At 35.8% G+C, this 15705-nt stretch overlaps 1 protein-coding gene across 2 annotated transcripts in view; it reads right to left on the reverse strand.

Annotated features, from left to right (window-relative positions):
- Positions 1–15705, reverse strand: part of BBS9 (Bardet-Biedl syndrome 9) — a 298437-nt gene that overhangs the window by 108881 nt on the left and 173851 nt on the right. For both annotated transcript variants that reach the window (XM_056482933.1, XM_056482934.1), the window contains one exon: positions 6541–6651. In XM_056482933.1, coding sequence (XP_056338908.1) covers positions 6541–6651 — 111 coding nt within the window. The remainder of the gene's footprint in view (positions 1–6540; positions 6652–15705) is intronic.

The raw sequence follows: 15705 nt of genomic DNA on the forward strand, positions 1-15705 counted from the left end.
GCTTTTTGATAGATTCCAGAAAGCTTTGGATATGGCCATGAATATGTTGTTATGCCTTGTATCACTCTTTACTGCTCCCTAACTGCAGCAATAGCAAACTTTTGCTAATAATTTTAAGAGTGCCTTTAAATTCTCTCTTCATTAAAAAACAAAACAAAATACTTTACACAAACAATTCTTTCTATTTAAGCCACCAGGTTTGAAGGAAAAGGGTCAGGCTCTTCATACCATGTTCATTTTCTACCTCTTTTCTGTGATGTCACAGCAAATTCTAAGGCAACTCACGAAGCAGAATATAAGGTAGTTCTCAGTTTTTCATTACATTGACAGTCATGAAACAAAGTGGAATTAATCAGAGACTTTTATAACCTATGAATTAAAACATTTTGTAGAACACAATAACAACCATTGGTATGGGGCAAACACAGAGACGGATGTCTTTATTCACTGCAGTTGGCAATATACATTATAATATGGAACAATCTGCAAATAATGGAACATTTATAATACTTGCAGTGTTCTCATGTGCTATATTACATTTCAGAGGAGATGTATATACAAGCTCCTGCTAAAAGAGGAACTGCACTTCATTTGATATTGACTTAATGAAGGAATTCTCACATTAATCTCTTAAGCTGTACTGCTTTTTAGAAAAACAGACTCTGTAGAAAAGAAAACCTTCATAAATCTATTCAACTATCTCAAAAAAACAGCCTTTTTATAGCCTCATGATTTTCTTTGCACCTTTTCTTGTGGAAACAATTAGCTTAGCAATTTTAAAGTATTAGATGGGGCCAGCTGCAGGCTCCTGGTATCTTTCCTATTGCATATGTCCATACAGAAAGAAACAAGGATCTAGTCTCATAATACCACAATTCACACATAATAATATCACAATATCAGTGGGAAATACCTAAGTGAGCAACTAATGAGGTTAGGTCTGAAGGAGCTTTCACTTACCTGAGGCCATCACAAGTTTCTGCATTCTTGACAGATTTGTTTCTAATTTAGGACTCTTTGTTAGGCAATGACCAAATACTGTGTTACAACTCACTTGTCAAAATGCTTGAAACTGTACTCAAACTGTCGGTACCACAATTACCGCTTCAGATGAGCCCTGTTAATTGGGCCTTCAATGCTTTTTAAAAAATAAGTCTGTTGTTTTCTACTCTTGCCATGAGTGTAGTAAACTTCAGACAGAAGTTCAGATTCAAGACTGCAGCCAGGAACAGCAGAAAAGGCTGTGTTGCCAACAGTACTGATTCATTCAGCTGATTCAGCTGATGAGCATGAAATCCCTCTCCAGACAGTACGGACATTTTTTTCAAAATTATCTTTAGCTTAACATAAACATTTCCCTTTTATTTAATCTCATGTAGAATAGAGTTAGTATTACAATTGACTTCTGTCTTTTATACTGTCTACCCTGGAAAAGTGAATTGCTTCATACATTTTGCCGTAATTGGCAAAAACATCAGTATCCAAATGATTACTAGTGCAGCAAATTATGACAATCACAAAACAGTAGTAATGCCATCCTTACCTTAGTCATGCATGTTGAAAATGTAGGGCAGTTATTAGTCCAATATATAAACAATATGTCTGAGACAAAATAGAAATCTTTCACAAACCTGCTTTAGAATTTTTACAGCAAATTAAGGCACCCTTCAAAACAAATTCCAGGATATGCCTTTCCTCATATGTGTAGACTAGAAATAATAACAGTACAGCACAAAAATAAAAAGACTCCGTGGAGAATTGGCAACAATTTATATCCAAAAGCTTTTTACTATCTAACTCTGTGTACAAAGTCAAGTGTTTAAGAGTACTCCTTTCTAAAATCAAATACATGACACACCATCACATAATTTCATCTTATAGTACATCACTTTTTGATGAGCTACTTAGCAGATATAGTTTGCAGTTTCACACATTTGTGTACTCATATGAAAAATTAAGCACATAGATAAATTTAAATGTGCCCCTAGATACTTTAAAGGAAAATAGTTTCAATCTTGTTTATTAAAACGTTAGTGCAACTGAACATCTTTGTGGGCTAGAACCATGGGATAGTTCCTAAAATTGTCTAGGCTATTAAAAACAGCAATTTTGATTAGAAGGGTGAAGTTGAAAGATACTCTTAAATGGCACCTACATCTAGATGAACATTGCCATTCAATGCTGGAGAACAAGTAACAAAATAAATAAAATACACGAAAGACATGCAGTTGTGCAATGTCTGGGTGCAACTTTGGAGGGTGTTTTGAAAATCTGACTCAGCATGTCTTGTTTTACTGGATTTTATAGCTCAACCTCACAGTCACTTATGTATAACTGCCTGTTTAGTCAAAAATAATAAGCCAGATTCAAACTAAAGAATTCCAATTAAAATCTATTCCAGTTAAAAATCAATTCCAATATAAATGCTGAGACAGTGTTTGGTCTTAGATGCTTTGAGTATTAAACCATGGAAGTTTATTTACTAAATATAATCATAGAAGATAAGAACTTTAAAATTTAATCTTTAAGTCATCTAAATATTTGCATGATAGCAATACACAAAGAATTTAACTAAAACGGTGGAAGCACAGTTGCAAATCCAAATGCTAAATCTTTTGTCTCATTAATATCTTCTCAGAAATATTTGTGTTTAAATAATAAATGTAAATACTGAGCCATATTGCTGTCTCAGGAAGAGACAATTATTAGGAATTATCATGGCAAAAAGGCAGATATTTTCCTTAAAAAAAAATACTTTTTTTTATTGTTGTTTAGACCGATCATTTACAGGACATGCTTGCGAGATCTTAGGTGAAAAATTCTGCCAGGAAAAATCAATTCTTAATATATGAAATTTCCACATAATGTGAATATCTTGATACTTGCATATCATGACACTTGACAAATCTGACTTCCAGTTCTTTGAAATCCTGAACTAGTAAGCCAATTACAAAGTAATCAGCCCAATGGCTTCACACACACACTAAAAAAACAACAAAAAAAGAAAAATCCAAACAAATCAAATAAGATACATTTTCCAAACCAAACATTCTTTTATTTATACTAACTTTTCATCTGCTTTTCCATCAGTTTAGTGAAGTTAGTCATGACTTACCAGCAACTACCAACTCTAAATTGTTCAGTAGGAATATTGTTTGGAAAAATGGTCTTAGAAAATTCTCTTTCATAGTAAGCAGCATGCAGCACATAGCATCTAACAAATTCAGAATACTTACTATATCCCAATAAATGCATATTTTATTGCATTCTAAAGCTCCCCACCAGCACAGTTTAATTGTTGTTTTAAGGTTGTTTCCCATATTCTTTAGAGATCTCTCTAAAAGCCTACAGGTACAAGAACTTCCTCATATCTCTCTGTGACAAACCATATTTTCAGTTAATACCATCAGAAATACCATCTAGTACAAGGGACAGCTTGAGAGAAGTGAAGCTCTGCAAATCTCTGTTGATTGTTACCTTCTAGAACACATGAAAACTTCTCAATAAAATCAAACCATTCAAGCAGATGCAACTCTAGTTAGAAATTCATAATTTGTAAAGAATAAAACAGAAGATAGGAGAAGACAACACCAAAAGAGAAAAGAACTTCACAGTACCTACACAGAGTCCACAATTGCTACGTTTGTATTTGTGATTGCAGTAGAGGCCAGCATTGGTATTACAGCTGTGAGCTCATGGAAGAAGTAAAGACATAACAAATGAACTTCAAATTAAAACTCTCCACTAGGCTTGTGCAGTCCACATGCAGAATCTACATGCAATATATACTGCTCTGTCGTCCTTGTAACCAAAACAGCAAGAACAAAATTAGCAGGAATTTATCATGCTAACATTATTCCTCTCAATGCAATGCACACAGACTCCATGTCTTGAGGTGGCAAGAAATGGAAGAATTCTTTTCCATTCACTGGGACAGAGAATGTTCAAGGGAGTATTTTGTCTCTACCTACTCAAAGCAAAAGCCATCTAAAAGACTACTCCTACAACTGCAAAAATACCATTAGCTTCCAAATATAACGAATGTGATCCCATTCTCTACTATGAAATCACAATGTACTTGGATTAGAAAGAAATAAATAAGAAAAACAACACAGTGAGAATTATTTCAACAATTAAAAGAAAACCTCATAAAACTAGCTCCAAAGGACTCCGTGATTGGGCTAAAACGATTCATTCTGTCCTTACACAGACTTGTAGATGACTACTACATGTCATTTTCTGCTCTCCCAAGTAATTATTCCTAGTAAAGCCAAAAGTCTCACTCACATGCTTAGCAGCTGCCTGCAAAGTCTCAGTATAATATTTTGCATGAGATAATTTGCAAGTCTGTGACAGGATGACGCCCTACAGTACATTTTCTCACAGAACAGTCTTCTAGGTCTCAGTCCCTCACCTCCTTTAGTTCTTTGCATAGCTCATACAACACATTATCACATAATCACAGAACATCCTGAGTTGGAAGTGACCCACTAGGGTCATCAAAAAACCACCTCACAACTTATAAAGAGAATCTATATTGAACTCCATTAGGAAATGAAGGAGGATATATCAAGAAAAATTACTTTTACTCTACTTTGTCCATTTTTCTCCTTTATTTACTGCACATAGTTAAATAAAATGCAAACTCAAAGACACTTAAGACACAGAAAATACTCTTTGAGGGCTCTTTGTAATCATCATGGTCTTGCAGTAGTCTGTGGTGCCTGAGCAAGAACTCAGTCCAAAAATATCATGTACAGAAAAACATTGAAAGGTTGTGATTTCATGCCTACTGTTACCTTCAGGTTTAAGTAGCTCCCTTGGCTCTTACACTCATAGCAATTAGAATTTCCAGAGAGCTTTGTGGCAGAGATTCTGTATTCTCTATATTGCAGCACTAACTGGCAAATGGGAGTCAATTCTTACCATGAATGAATTAAACTCACTCATATAATGCATGGCTGTAAACCTGAAGACTTTTTAAAAGCTTTCAAAGTTTTCATTCTGCCTTTTATAGTTACAAAGCAACAACAGCCAGCTATGTGATGTAAGTCTCAATTTATATCATGGGCTAAGACTTACACTAGGATATGCAGGTCCCCATGCTGTTGTTTCTGGATCTCATAAATACATTTCTACACTTTTCCACTCATGCTAGTCTTTTCAGTAATAAGGTAAATATAGGAGAACACTATCTACTGAAGGACAATATGTGCTTGATCAGAAAACTGGAGCATCAGACAAAGAGAAATAACCTGCCATATGTTTGTGATTTATTAGCCTAGTTGCCTGAAGTTGGAATTTTATCAGGATTGTTATCCTACATCAGAGAGATTATATACTTTTCCATTACCAGGAGGTTACTTAATATATCCAGATGGCAAAAGTTAAACTATATTTATGTCAGCTCTGACAGCCTCTTTTTTTCTAATGACCTGAAGTTCAATGAGGACCACAAGTAATTAGCACTGTAGAAATTCAGAGCTTTAGGCCTTCAGGGGATCTCTCATGTTGTTTTTGTAAGCAGGTACTAATTTTTAAGTTGCACTGTGGCATTATTACCTTACTGCACAAGAGATCCCTCTTTCCTGCCCACTACTAAAAATTTGCTAATGTAAATTCTGCTACTGAAATTAACTGTTAATTACCTACAGTGAGCCAGGCAAACAAGCAACTGAATGCTTATTAAACACAATTGACTGGGCTTTTCAGATGTATAAGGACTTCGTATTTTTGACTGCTGTTGGTTGCAACCTCTAAGCTGCTTTTCTTAACTTCAATCCCCATCCATAACAAATACTTCTGATTACAAGCAACACTCAAATACACATTATAATAAATATTATAGGATAAAATCAGACAAGGAAAGGGGAAAAGAAGTGTGAAGGTACAACTTAGTAAGTAAAATGTGAAATTCTTATAGTCAAACACTGAGAATTTACCAGACACTTTATTAAACTGCAAGGCAGTACTTTACAGTGCTTCTTTTAAAATATGTTAACACTATATCACAGTTCCCGGCAGCATTAAGTCTTTCCAGAAAATGTGTCATCACTGTATGCAGCATATTTTATAGCCAGTGTAATTTCATTTAACTATATCCAATAATATTTTTCTGAAATTCTAGGAAGTCTCCCCACAAAAGATAAGTAATGACCATTTTAATCAGCTGGCACAAAGCGTAACCACCATACCACAGGAAAATTACTACACCAAAATGCCCTCAGTTTCATTTTGCCTCTGTGGAAGAGATTGTGAGTACAACCTGTGAGAATCTTACTCAAGTCTTACGTGGAACAAAACCTTTCAACTGTGAAGTTATTTAATTTCAAGACTGATCTTTACAGTTTAGCCATTCTTGACAGAAGAAGCGGGATAAGCTCAGAATTCTCCTACACATTGAACTACTGTAGCAAGAAAAGCTAGAAATTATGCCAAGAAAGGCTGAAATATATGCCATTTGCTTCATATGTCCACAAGCATTCTGAAAAGATGAGCTGTACAACTCTAAGTGAAATAACATAATTTTCCTTTTCTTACCAGGCTTGGATTTCTGCTTTGTGGTCTGCCCGTGACCGGCAAACATTGCTGTGGAGCCCAGTATAACAGTCCTTTCCTCTAAATCAGACTCTGGGATTGTAGCACAGCCACCTAGTTGAAAATGGAAGACACTTAATGTGGTGTTTATGCAACAAAATAAACTCACTAGAGCATAATTGAGGAAAAGAGGCAATAAATTATCTAACAAGAACACATAAAACTAAAATAGTCTTTACTTTCACTTCAAGGAAACATTTGCTAAAGAAAACTATTACCATTGTTTAGAAGGCTGACTATGTTTTAATGAATTCTCTCTACGACTTATATCATCTTGAAAAAAAGTTTGAACTCATTTAGACCACAGAATATGCAAAACTGTTTCCACATAAAACATGGAAAATAATGTGATTTGTGTTAAAGATTACTGGGAGTTATTTTTGTAATAAAATAATTAAGTGTGAATGAAATAACTCTACAAAATCAACAAACCTTATGAAGATTGTTAGATTGCCACAGAGAAAGACATGGTGGGTTTGGTTTTTGTTTTTTTTTGATGGACTGTTAAATACAGTGTTTTATTAAAGATATGGAAACACAGGGACACTTTCAGTGTCCAATTAACATGCCTTACTCAAGTGATTATAGGATGTATGGTATAACATCATCTTTGTATGTTTCAACATTGCTTTATGAGCTATTCATTAGACAACACAATTACTTACAGCTTTTTCTTAATATGTTTAAATGCCTTTGTTTAAAATATGAAGAGAGGTATAATCTAGTAGTAATAGTAGTAGTAGCTGTAGCGGCTTGCAGTGGAATAGGTTGATGTTAATTTATTTCAGAACAGCTGTGGTCAGGACACTGCAGGATGTGTCACTATTCCACAGCAAAAAGATGGCCTCATATTATGCGCACTGCCAACAATACAGTACGCAGCTGAGCTGCATCTTCTTCTCACAGCCCTCCCAGGAACACCACTAGCAAGCAAAGAAATCCATGTACTCATTTATTGTGCTCTGAAAGCACATGTTTATAAGCAGCACATCAACTCCCAATGGTGCACACTGACTTTTTACCTTCATGTAAGAGTTTCTATTTTGAAAAGACATGTTGTACTCCAGGCCCCATAAAAAATGCATCAAATTTGCAGCAACATAGGCTATCCTCCCTTTACTAAACTAAATTAGTAAAACAATTAAAAATAAGGTTGTATTCCTTATTCCTAGGAGAGTTGCATTTTCCCTGGCAGTTGCAGAAGCACTGGCAAATCAATGCACCGTGTTGTACAGAAATGTACCACCCTGACTAGCCAGGGTAAAGCACGGCAGCTCCAGCAAGCCCTGTGAAAACACTCAGTCCTACCAGATGAAGAACTAATACAGCATCTTTTGCTCCTAAGGAAGAGGGAAGACACAAGCTGCTTATCCAAATACACCCTGAGAGAAAGTATATCACAGGATTTATGTTTGATTTACAGTAAGCAAATTTTGTCAGTAAGAAAGGAAGGTTAGGAGTAAATGTGTTAGGGTGCAGACTTGCGATCCATCACAGCTTCAAATATTTAAAATACCTGCTATGAAAACAGAAGAGAAAATTGGAAATTAGAAAAACCTCTTCATGTTAAAATCCCGTAACGGTGGCGTCATTGCCTGACATTGCACTAAATATAAACGTACCGACAGCCTAAATGAAAATAAGTATCTGTAAACCAATACTTCTTCTGCCATTTGAAAACTGTGACTAAAATGTAAACTACAGGATTTGAGGAAATGGAAATCAGTGCTTGAAAACTCAATTTAGAGTATTTGTATTCTTTTTGTTCAGATAAAATCTACAGTCTTAAACACTTGCCTATGAATACAGGACACAAAACTAAGGTTTCTTGAACTATTAAAAATGGCATCATGAACTTTAATATTATAAAATTTTGTAACAGTATGACCAAAAACTCACCAAGTCAATTAGTATCAATTAGTATTAGTTGAATTTCTACATGGAAATAGAGAACTTTTCTAACATTCATTCTAAAACCCAAAGTTCATTAACGTATATAACCTTGAGGATTGATGGTCTTTGATGACAAAATATTTCACTAGTTTTCAATGCTGACAGTAACTGAGTAAGAGTTGGAAAAAGTCTATTTGCCCTTAGCTACAACACACTACTTGTTGAAAGGAAGCAGGATGTCATGATTTTGATTTTAATGTGAGATTCATTGAGACTTACTTGTCATGATATCATCAGAACTTATTGCAATTAAAACCAAAATTAACATCTTCCATAAATTTATTTTACTGAGTGTGGAAGCCAGGAGGCCTACAGAACAAGGGTCCATTATGGGCCTGTGGAGGGACAGACCCTAAGTCAGGAAGATCTCTGTGGTCAGGGCAACTGAACAGAGCCTCTCCCAAGATGCTTTGCTATATATAAAAATGTACTCCAGTTCTACCTCCCTGGTTGGCCCATTGGCCGCTCCACCCCTTTTCCTCTAATATGTATGCTCCCTAGAATGTTCTCCCTTCCTTGCTTACCCATCGGACCCATTTTACCACAGTGTCCTACCCCCTTTACCCTACTGGCTGCCACCCTTTTCCCTGGCCATGGTACTCCTGAGCCCTCAGCCCATTGGCCCTGATGTTCTGCTCCATCCCCCATTCCCATATTTAAACCTGGACCCTCCACTGTTTCTTGTCTTTCCCTGGACCCCTGTGTGGCTGAAATAAACCTCCTCTTTGGAACTCCATACAAAGACCCTTCCCACTTCTTTGTTGCCAGCAATCCCACAAGAGCTATCTAGAGTGTGTGCTTGAGTGATTGGGTGTGTGCCTGTCCCACCGAGCGACCTCCTTACTGGAGATGCTTCTAGAAGGTCACAGCATTTCTGCCTCTCACTCCACCACCAACCAGCTAGGGGTCTGCAACAGCTGAGAATACTGACGACTGAAATGTTACCAGTGACATACTATTTTACATAAAAAGAAAATTTAGACAGAACACACAGAGCAATCACACAGCATCAATATTAAGAGTAGTAATTACATGTTACTTCTGCAAGGATGCCAATAATGTTTCCTATGAAATATTTTTAAATACTATTGTTTCATAAAGGCGTTCCCTGTGCTAAAAGCACTATTCTCAGTGGGGCAGGATTTTACTAGGATTTTTATGGCAATAATTATTTAAATAAGTGACCAGACAAGAAAGCAGTATAATAGTTAAATTTTTACCTTTTTTGAGACAATGAGGTTTACAGGATCAAGGATTACAGGATCATTTCTACCTTGCTCTTCTAATATCAGTACTACCTTCTAAATGAAGGAGCTACTTAAATTTGCTAAACATGTCCCTTAACTTGTTCAGATGCATAGGGCTGGGTAGCATGACTGAACCCTCATCTACACATAGCCTGCCTCAAAACAAGTGGTACCCACTTTTTGCAATGAAACTAACAGGAAATTCCATTTTCTTGCTCTAATTGGCACAGATACACATCCTCAAGATAACAATGGATACCCTTGACAACTATTCTATGATTTGCCACAGGAAGGAAGGTGTGGAGACCACACTAAGACTACTGTCATACTGAAAGAAGGAAAACATTCAAAGCAAATTTCACACTTTCACTAGACTGAAAAAGAAACTGAATAAGGCACAAGTGCACCCTACTGAATACAATATTTAAACCATGGTAGACCAGGATTTTGTGATTCAAAAACATTTTACAACTCAGAAAGAAAGCTATATGGGAAAAAAAAAAGAAAGAAAAGAAAAAAAAAACCTTTTCTGCTAGGACTACAAGCTTTTCATTTCATACTTCAAAAGTTCTACTCATGGTCTATATTCTGACTTCTCTAGTCAGAACTGAAAAAAGTTAAAAGAATTCTTTGAATTTTTTTACATCTCTAAATTCAGTAAGCATTTACTGAATGTCTGTTTTAGCAAGCATTTTCAGTTTTTATGCACATTGAACCCTAAAAGAAATCAGAGTAACAAAATAATTCACATCTATTCACAATAAACAGAATGGTACAGATCTGAAAAGTGAAATATTTAAGGAAGAAAGGGGAAAAGAGGAGGAATAGTAGTACATAAATCTAGACACTGGAAATGATCCAAGCTGACAAGTCCTCCAGATGTCAGTCTGTAAACAGAGCTTCATAAAATGAATTTCCCCATTAATTGTTGGCAGGAATAGCATCTAGAATATGTTATTACATCTAACCCACTCTTTTTCCCTTTTCTGTGTAGCTAAATTCTTGTCTAGCATCAGAGATCTTTTATCAGTTGTGATAAATCCAAGAAAGTAAGCTTTTGTCAACAAAACTGTTTGATAGGGTACAACATGCATAAAATGACACTCAAGCTAATTGTGAATTTTGTTCAAAGGAAATGAGATTTCTCTTGCTTATTTTCACTACATCTGTTTTTGTAACACTTTTGGTTCTTAAGTTGGAAAAAGATACCCAAACCCAAAGGAAACAAATATATAAGACATATTGAACAAAAATTAAGTACTGACAGTTTTCCTACAGGTTCCTATCACCATGTTTTTATGCATTTTAATATGGCTTTAGAAGTTGAAAAACAGGAAAACAAAAGTGATATATCTCAGAAAAAAATATAAAGGAACTTTGAGGTAAAGAGTATTTGAGTTTTCTTTTTCTCTTCCACTCAATCACAACCTAAACTATATATAAAGTTTCCATTTTCCTCTGAAATTAACTGTTACAAGAGTCCACAGAAAGAAGAAAAAACAGCTTCCTGAGCAGGCTTTGGCAGCAAGATAGTCCAAATGTGAGCAGGAAGCACTGTAAATAGGTTTTGCATCCACAGGTATACCATGATAAAATGAAGATAATCTAAAGAGTGAAATTATTTCATAGAGATTCCAAATAGCTATACCCAAAGCCATGTTCACTTGAGTTTTCTGTCCTGTCAAAAATTTTAGGAAAGTGTACACCAAAAATGCAGTCCAATGCTTTATAGGTTATTCTCTCTAAAAAAGTTTATCAATTACTTGTACTGACTCTGCCAGCCACATTTATTCACATCCTCTAAATTTTAGTAGCATCTGCCCATCAGAAAGTAGCCTGCCTGTTGAAATAACTGCATGGAGGTTGTGAAGATAAGTAATGCTATTGCTGCTTTGTAAGTGGAGAATAAGACAACACAATCTATAGTAGAAAACAATACATATTTGAGTATATATTATGAGATACATGGAACATTTACTCACATACCAGCCCTGGATTAGAGGCTATCATTTGAACTGACACATTCCAGGAATGCAATCACATTTCTGTTCGAGAGTTTGAGGAGAAAGAGGGAGAAGAATTATAGGAAGGGAAAAAGGGAGATAAGTAGGGAGGGAGAAAGAGGGAGTGGGGAGACTAAGACAGAAAGGAAGGCAGCGGGGATGGAAGCCAGAGAAAAAGGTGTATTTGTTTGTTGTTCCTCCTAAATGGGTGACTGGTAACAAACCCTGTCACAATTCACAATAGCAAACAGTCCAAGTTTAGGTTGGATATTCACCTGCAGAATGTAGAGTCACTAAATAATCAGTTACAGATTTCAGAACGTATCACTTAAGTCTAACAGTGGCTACAATCCTGCAGTCACACAATTTCATTGTTTTCTGTCTGCTTTGACACAACCAAATTCAACAAAATTATGGAAAATATTTCTGTATTACATTCCAGTAGAATAATAAATTAGAGGAAAAGTTATACCAACAGAATATGTAGTCCAAGGTCATAGAAAAATCACCAAAACATATTTTCAGTGGAAGCACATACAGACATACTAGACTGTTATTCTGATTTACTCATGTTTTACTGAAATGCTTCTTAACAAAACTTCTGGTTCTTAAATTCCATGCCTTTTTCATATAATAAGTTGTCACTATTTGCACAGAGAGCTATGCAAAGATAATTCATACCAATTGCATGGCTTCTGTTTGTGCTTGTAGTCCATTCAAATATTTTGAACATGCCTGAGTTCATAAAACCTTGACTTACAAAGTTCAGGGTACTTTGGCAGCAGAAGCTCTTTATGGGAGCAACTGTGGTGTTTAAACTGTCAAATAGTCTTGGTCATTCTTCCAGGATGAGGTTCAGTGGTTGTGGTATGCAAGTCATACAAATGGCATTGGGAAATACATTGCTAAAAGCAGATCCAACAGCTGTTTTCATTAACGACACATTATTGGACATTCGGCCAAGAACACAAGATCAACATTCAGTAGTACCCTTACTAACTCAGAACTGAGAATGCAGGAATGTTGAACTGTATAAATGCCACCCAATATCTACCAAAGGCACTTGTTACACACTGCAAATAAAGGACGAACAATGAAAGTTTTGCTTCTGCCACAAAAGTGCACTGCACTGTTCCATCCAAACACCTATTCACCTGATGAGCACACACTGGCTGAAAAACATGCTCTGTGCTCTGATATGTGTTAGGGGAGGCAACTTACTGAATTTTGTAGTGCTTGGGGAATTTCTATCTGCTTTTACATAATAGAAAAAAAAATCAGCTTACAATGAAATTTTTCAAGGGGAATATCAACTCTTGACAAACAACATAACCATTAAAATCATTATTTTTTCATAGTATACCACCTCACAAAACAAAAAAGTTTTTGTTGACTGGGTCTCACATCCTCTTCCTCATATTCAGTGTATCACTAAGTATAGCTTTTGTTTATCATAATTAGACATGGTTTTCTTTCAAAATGCTTAAAATACAGCAGTAGCAGAAGGTATAGAATATACCGTCATCAATCTATTCTCAGGACAACATTCTCCATTTAGTAACCAATTTCATGCTACCCTTTTGGGGAGCAAGAAGTATATGCAAGCCTTTTGGTTTGGATTATACAGATAAACTCATTTTGCGCTCATAAATATACTTATATGTGTATTTGGATATATGCATATCTGAAATACATAAAGTGCTTGATACTCAGGGGTTTTTGTAAGACTTTTTTTTTAATCTGTACAGCCTGCATTGCATTGTTTTGGTAATACACTGTTGTAAGGAGGCTACTAGACCGTTAGACTTTTATATTAATTTACATCAAAAACTTAAATGGGTAATGCTCCCTTGTATAAACACTTTCCTGACTATTTTTTCTAAAAGCATATTTAAATGAATTTCCAATGTCAGTTCTGGTTTCTATCTACCAATAAAATAGAGAGCACCTCAAAGACAGTGTTTGGAGCAGCTGGGATCTCTGGAACGTGCCAGGCAAAAAAACTTTCACAATATTGTCTTTATGTATTCTGTAACCTTTCTTCAGCATACAGTGAAAGTAAACAGACTAAAACTGACTTTTATAGTTTTGATAACACTCTTATTTCCTGGAGCACATATATGAAACTTTCTTCCAGTTGAAGACTCAATTATGAAGACACATATACAGACACTATATACTTGTATGTATATGCACACACCAATTTTGGATTTAGTAGTGAAGGAAGAGCAAGTCCTCATTCCCTGCACTCAGAAGTTGAAGAGACTATAAATGTTTGTGGCCTGGTTTGCAGTGTTGCAACCCATGAGTTATGAAAGTGTTCCATCACACAACCATAGTGCAAAGACTATTGAAGTGAGCAGTCTTTGATTCAAGGGAACAAATAACTGTTTATCTTCAGGGAGTTTACAGTATATTGGCCTAAGCAAAACACTTAACAACAGGAGAAAGCTAAAAAATGCACTTTAGTGAAAATGGGATTTTTATCTTAGCTGTGAAAAGAAACAAAAGACAATGCAATTTGCTGCATGTAGCCTGGTTTTCCGGTAAATTTTGGATGTTTGAGACAGTGTTGATAGAACAGTAGCAAGACAGAAACAATCGATGAGGAACCTATGACTAATCCAGATGAGAAACTGAGTGAAATAAAAGGAAAAGTATTTGGGATATATGCTAATGCATGATTCTGGGCTAGAGAATACAGGAGCAAAACATACTGACATCAAATGTAATATCAGATATGCTGTGGATAACAGAAAATAGTGGAATAGTAAATGGGATTAAAATGAAGGTGAAGTGTGGGAAGATAGGTTGTAAGGATAGTGCAGAAGACAATTTTCCTCAATGAATTACAGCAGTACTGATTGCTAAGAAGTGGAGACAGCCTTGCCTGTCCAATGAGGATGGGTATTATAAAGAGTGGGCCAGCTAGTCAAGAGTAAGTTGCAGGTTGGGATGGAGTCTGTTGGCTGTGCTGTGAGGAGGTAAGGGACATTGTGGAGAGTTAGCAGTCATGCAAGAGACAGACAAGGTAAAAAGATGTGTGAGGGACAGACAGGGTGAGACAGCTTGGGGTTTCGCGAGGCACACAGAAGGAAACTTGCAGAGAGGAGAGAAGGAGTCAGTGCTGCATGGAGCTACCTGTGAGGAAAGGAGTCAGTACTGTGAGAAGTAGCTAATGATGAAAGGAGTGCTGTGTGGAATTGCCTGAGAGAAGTATAAGGAGATAAGGCATGATAAGTTTTTAGTAAAAGACTGGTGTTGGTGCCAGTCATGTCCATCTTGACATAATTGCTGCACTGAAGCATGCATGTGGCTCAGAAAAACAAAATTAAATTGGTAGAGTAATACTTCCTAGCACTATTGTGATGGGCTACTGAAAGAGAAGTATATAGAATTGATCACTTTGGAAAACTACTGTAAGTAGTTTAGTACACAAAATGTCAAATTTTGGCAACAAAACACAAATATCTTATTTAATAGGGATTGTAGTTGCTTTAATATTATGAGAAATTATGATATTATGGAAATGAAAGAAGATACAAAACCAACAGAAATAATCACAGGCTGACAAAAGGAAAAGGTGTGATGCCTAGTAAAATTTTGAAATCCACCTGAAAACATTTAACATAAGGAACAAGAAATGAGCAACACTATTGAACAAGACATTGGTATGACATCTGGAACACTGAGTTCAATTACTGCTACCATGTTCCTTACAGGTTAAATAAACCTGGAAAACTTCAGCTGAAGTTTACTAAGATCATATAAGAATCACATACCTTATTGACACTTGAACAGATGACCAGTCTTGCTGAGCTAAGACCACTAAAAGTGGAACAGACTGATCTTTATAAGTAATGCAATTAGCCCAGAAATCCTTAGTGTCTGGCAAAATAGAAGAC

This window comes from Oenanthe melanoleuca, chromosome 2 (genome assembly GCF_029582105.1).
Source record: "Oenanthe melanoleuca isolate GR-GAL-2019-014 chromosome 2, OMel1.0, whole genome shotgun sequence".
Classification (NCBI taxonomy): domain Eukaryota; kingdom Metazoa; phylum Chordata; class Aves; order Passeriformes; family Muscicapidae; genus Oenanthe; species Oenanthe melanoleuca.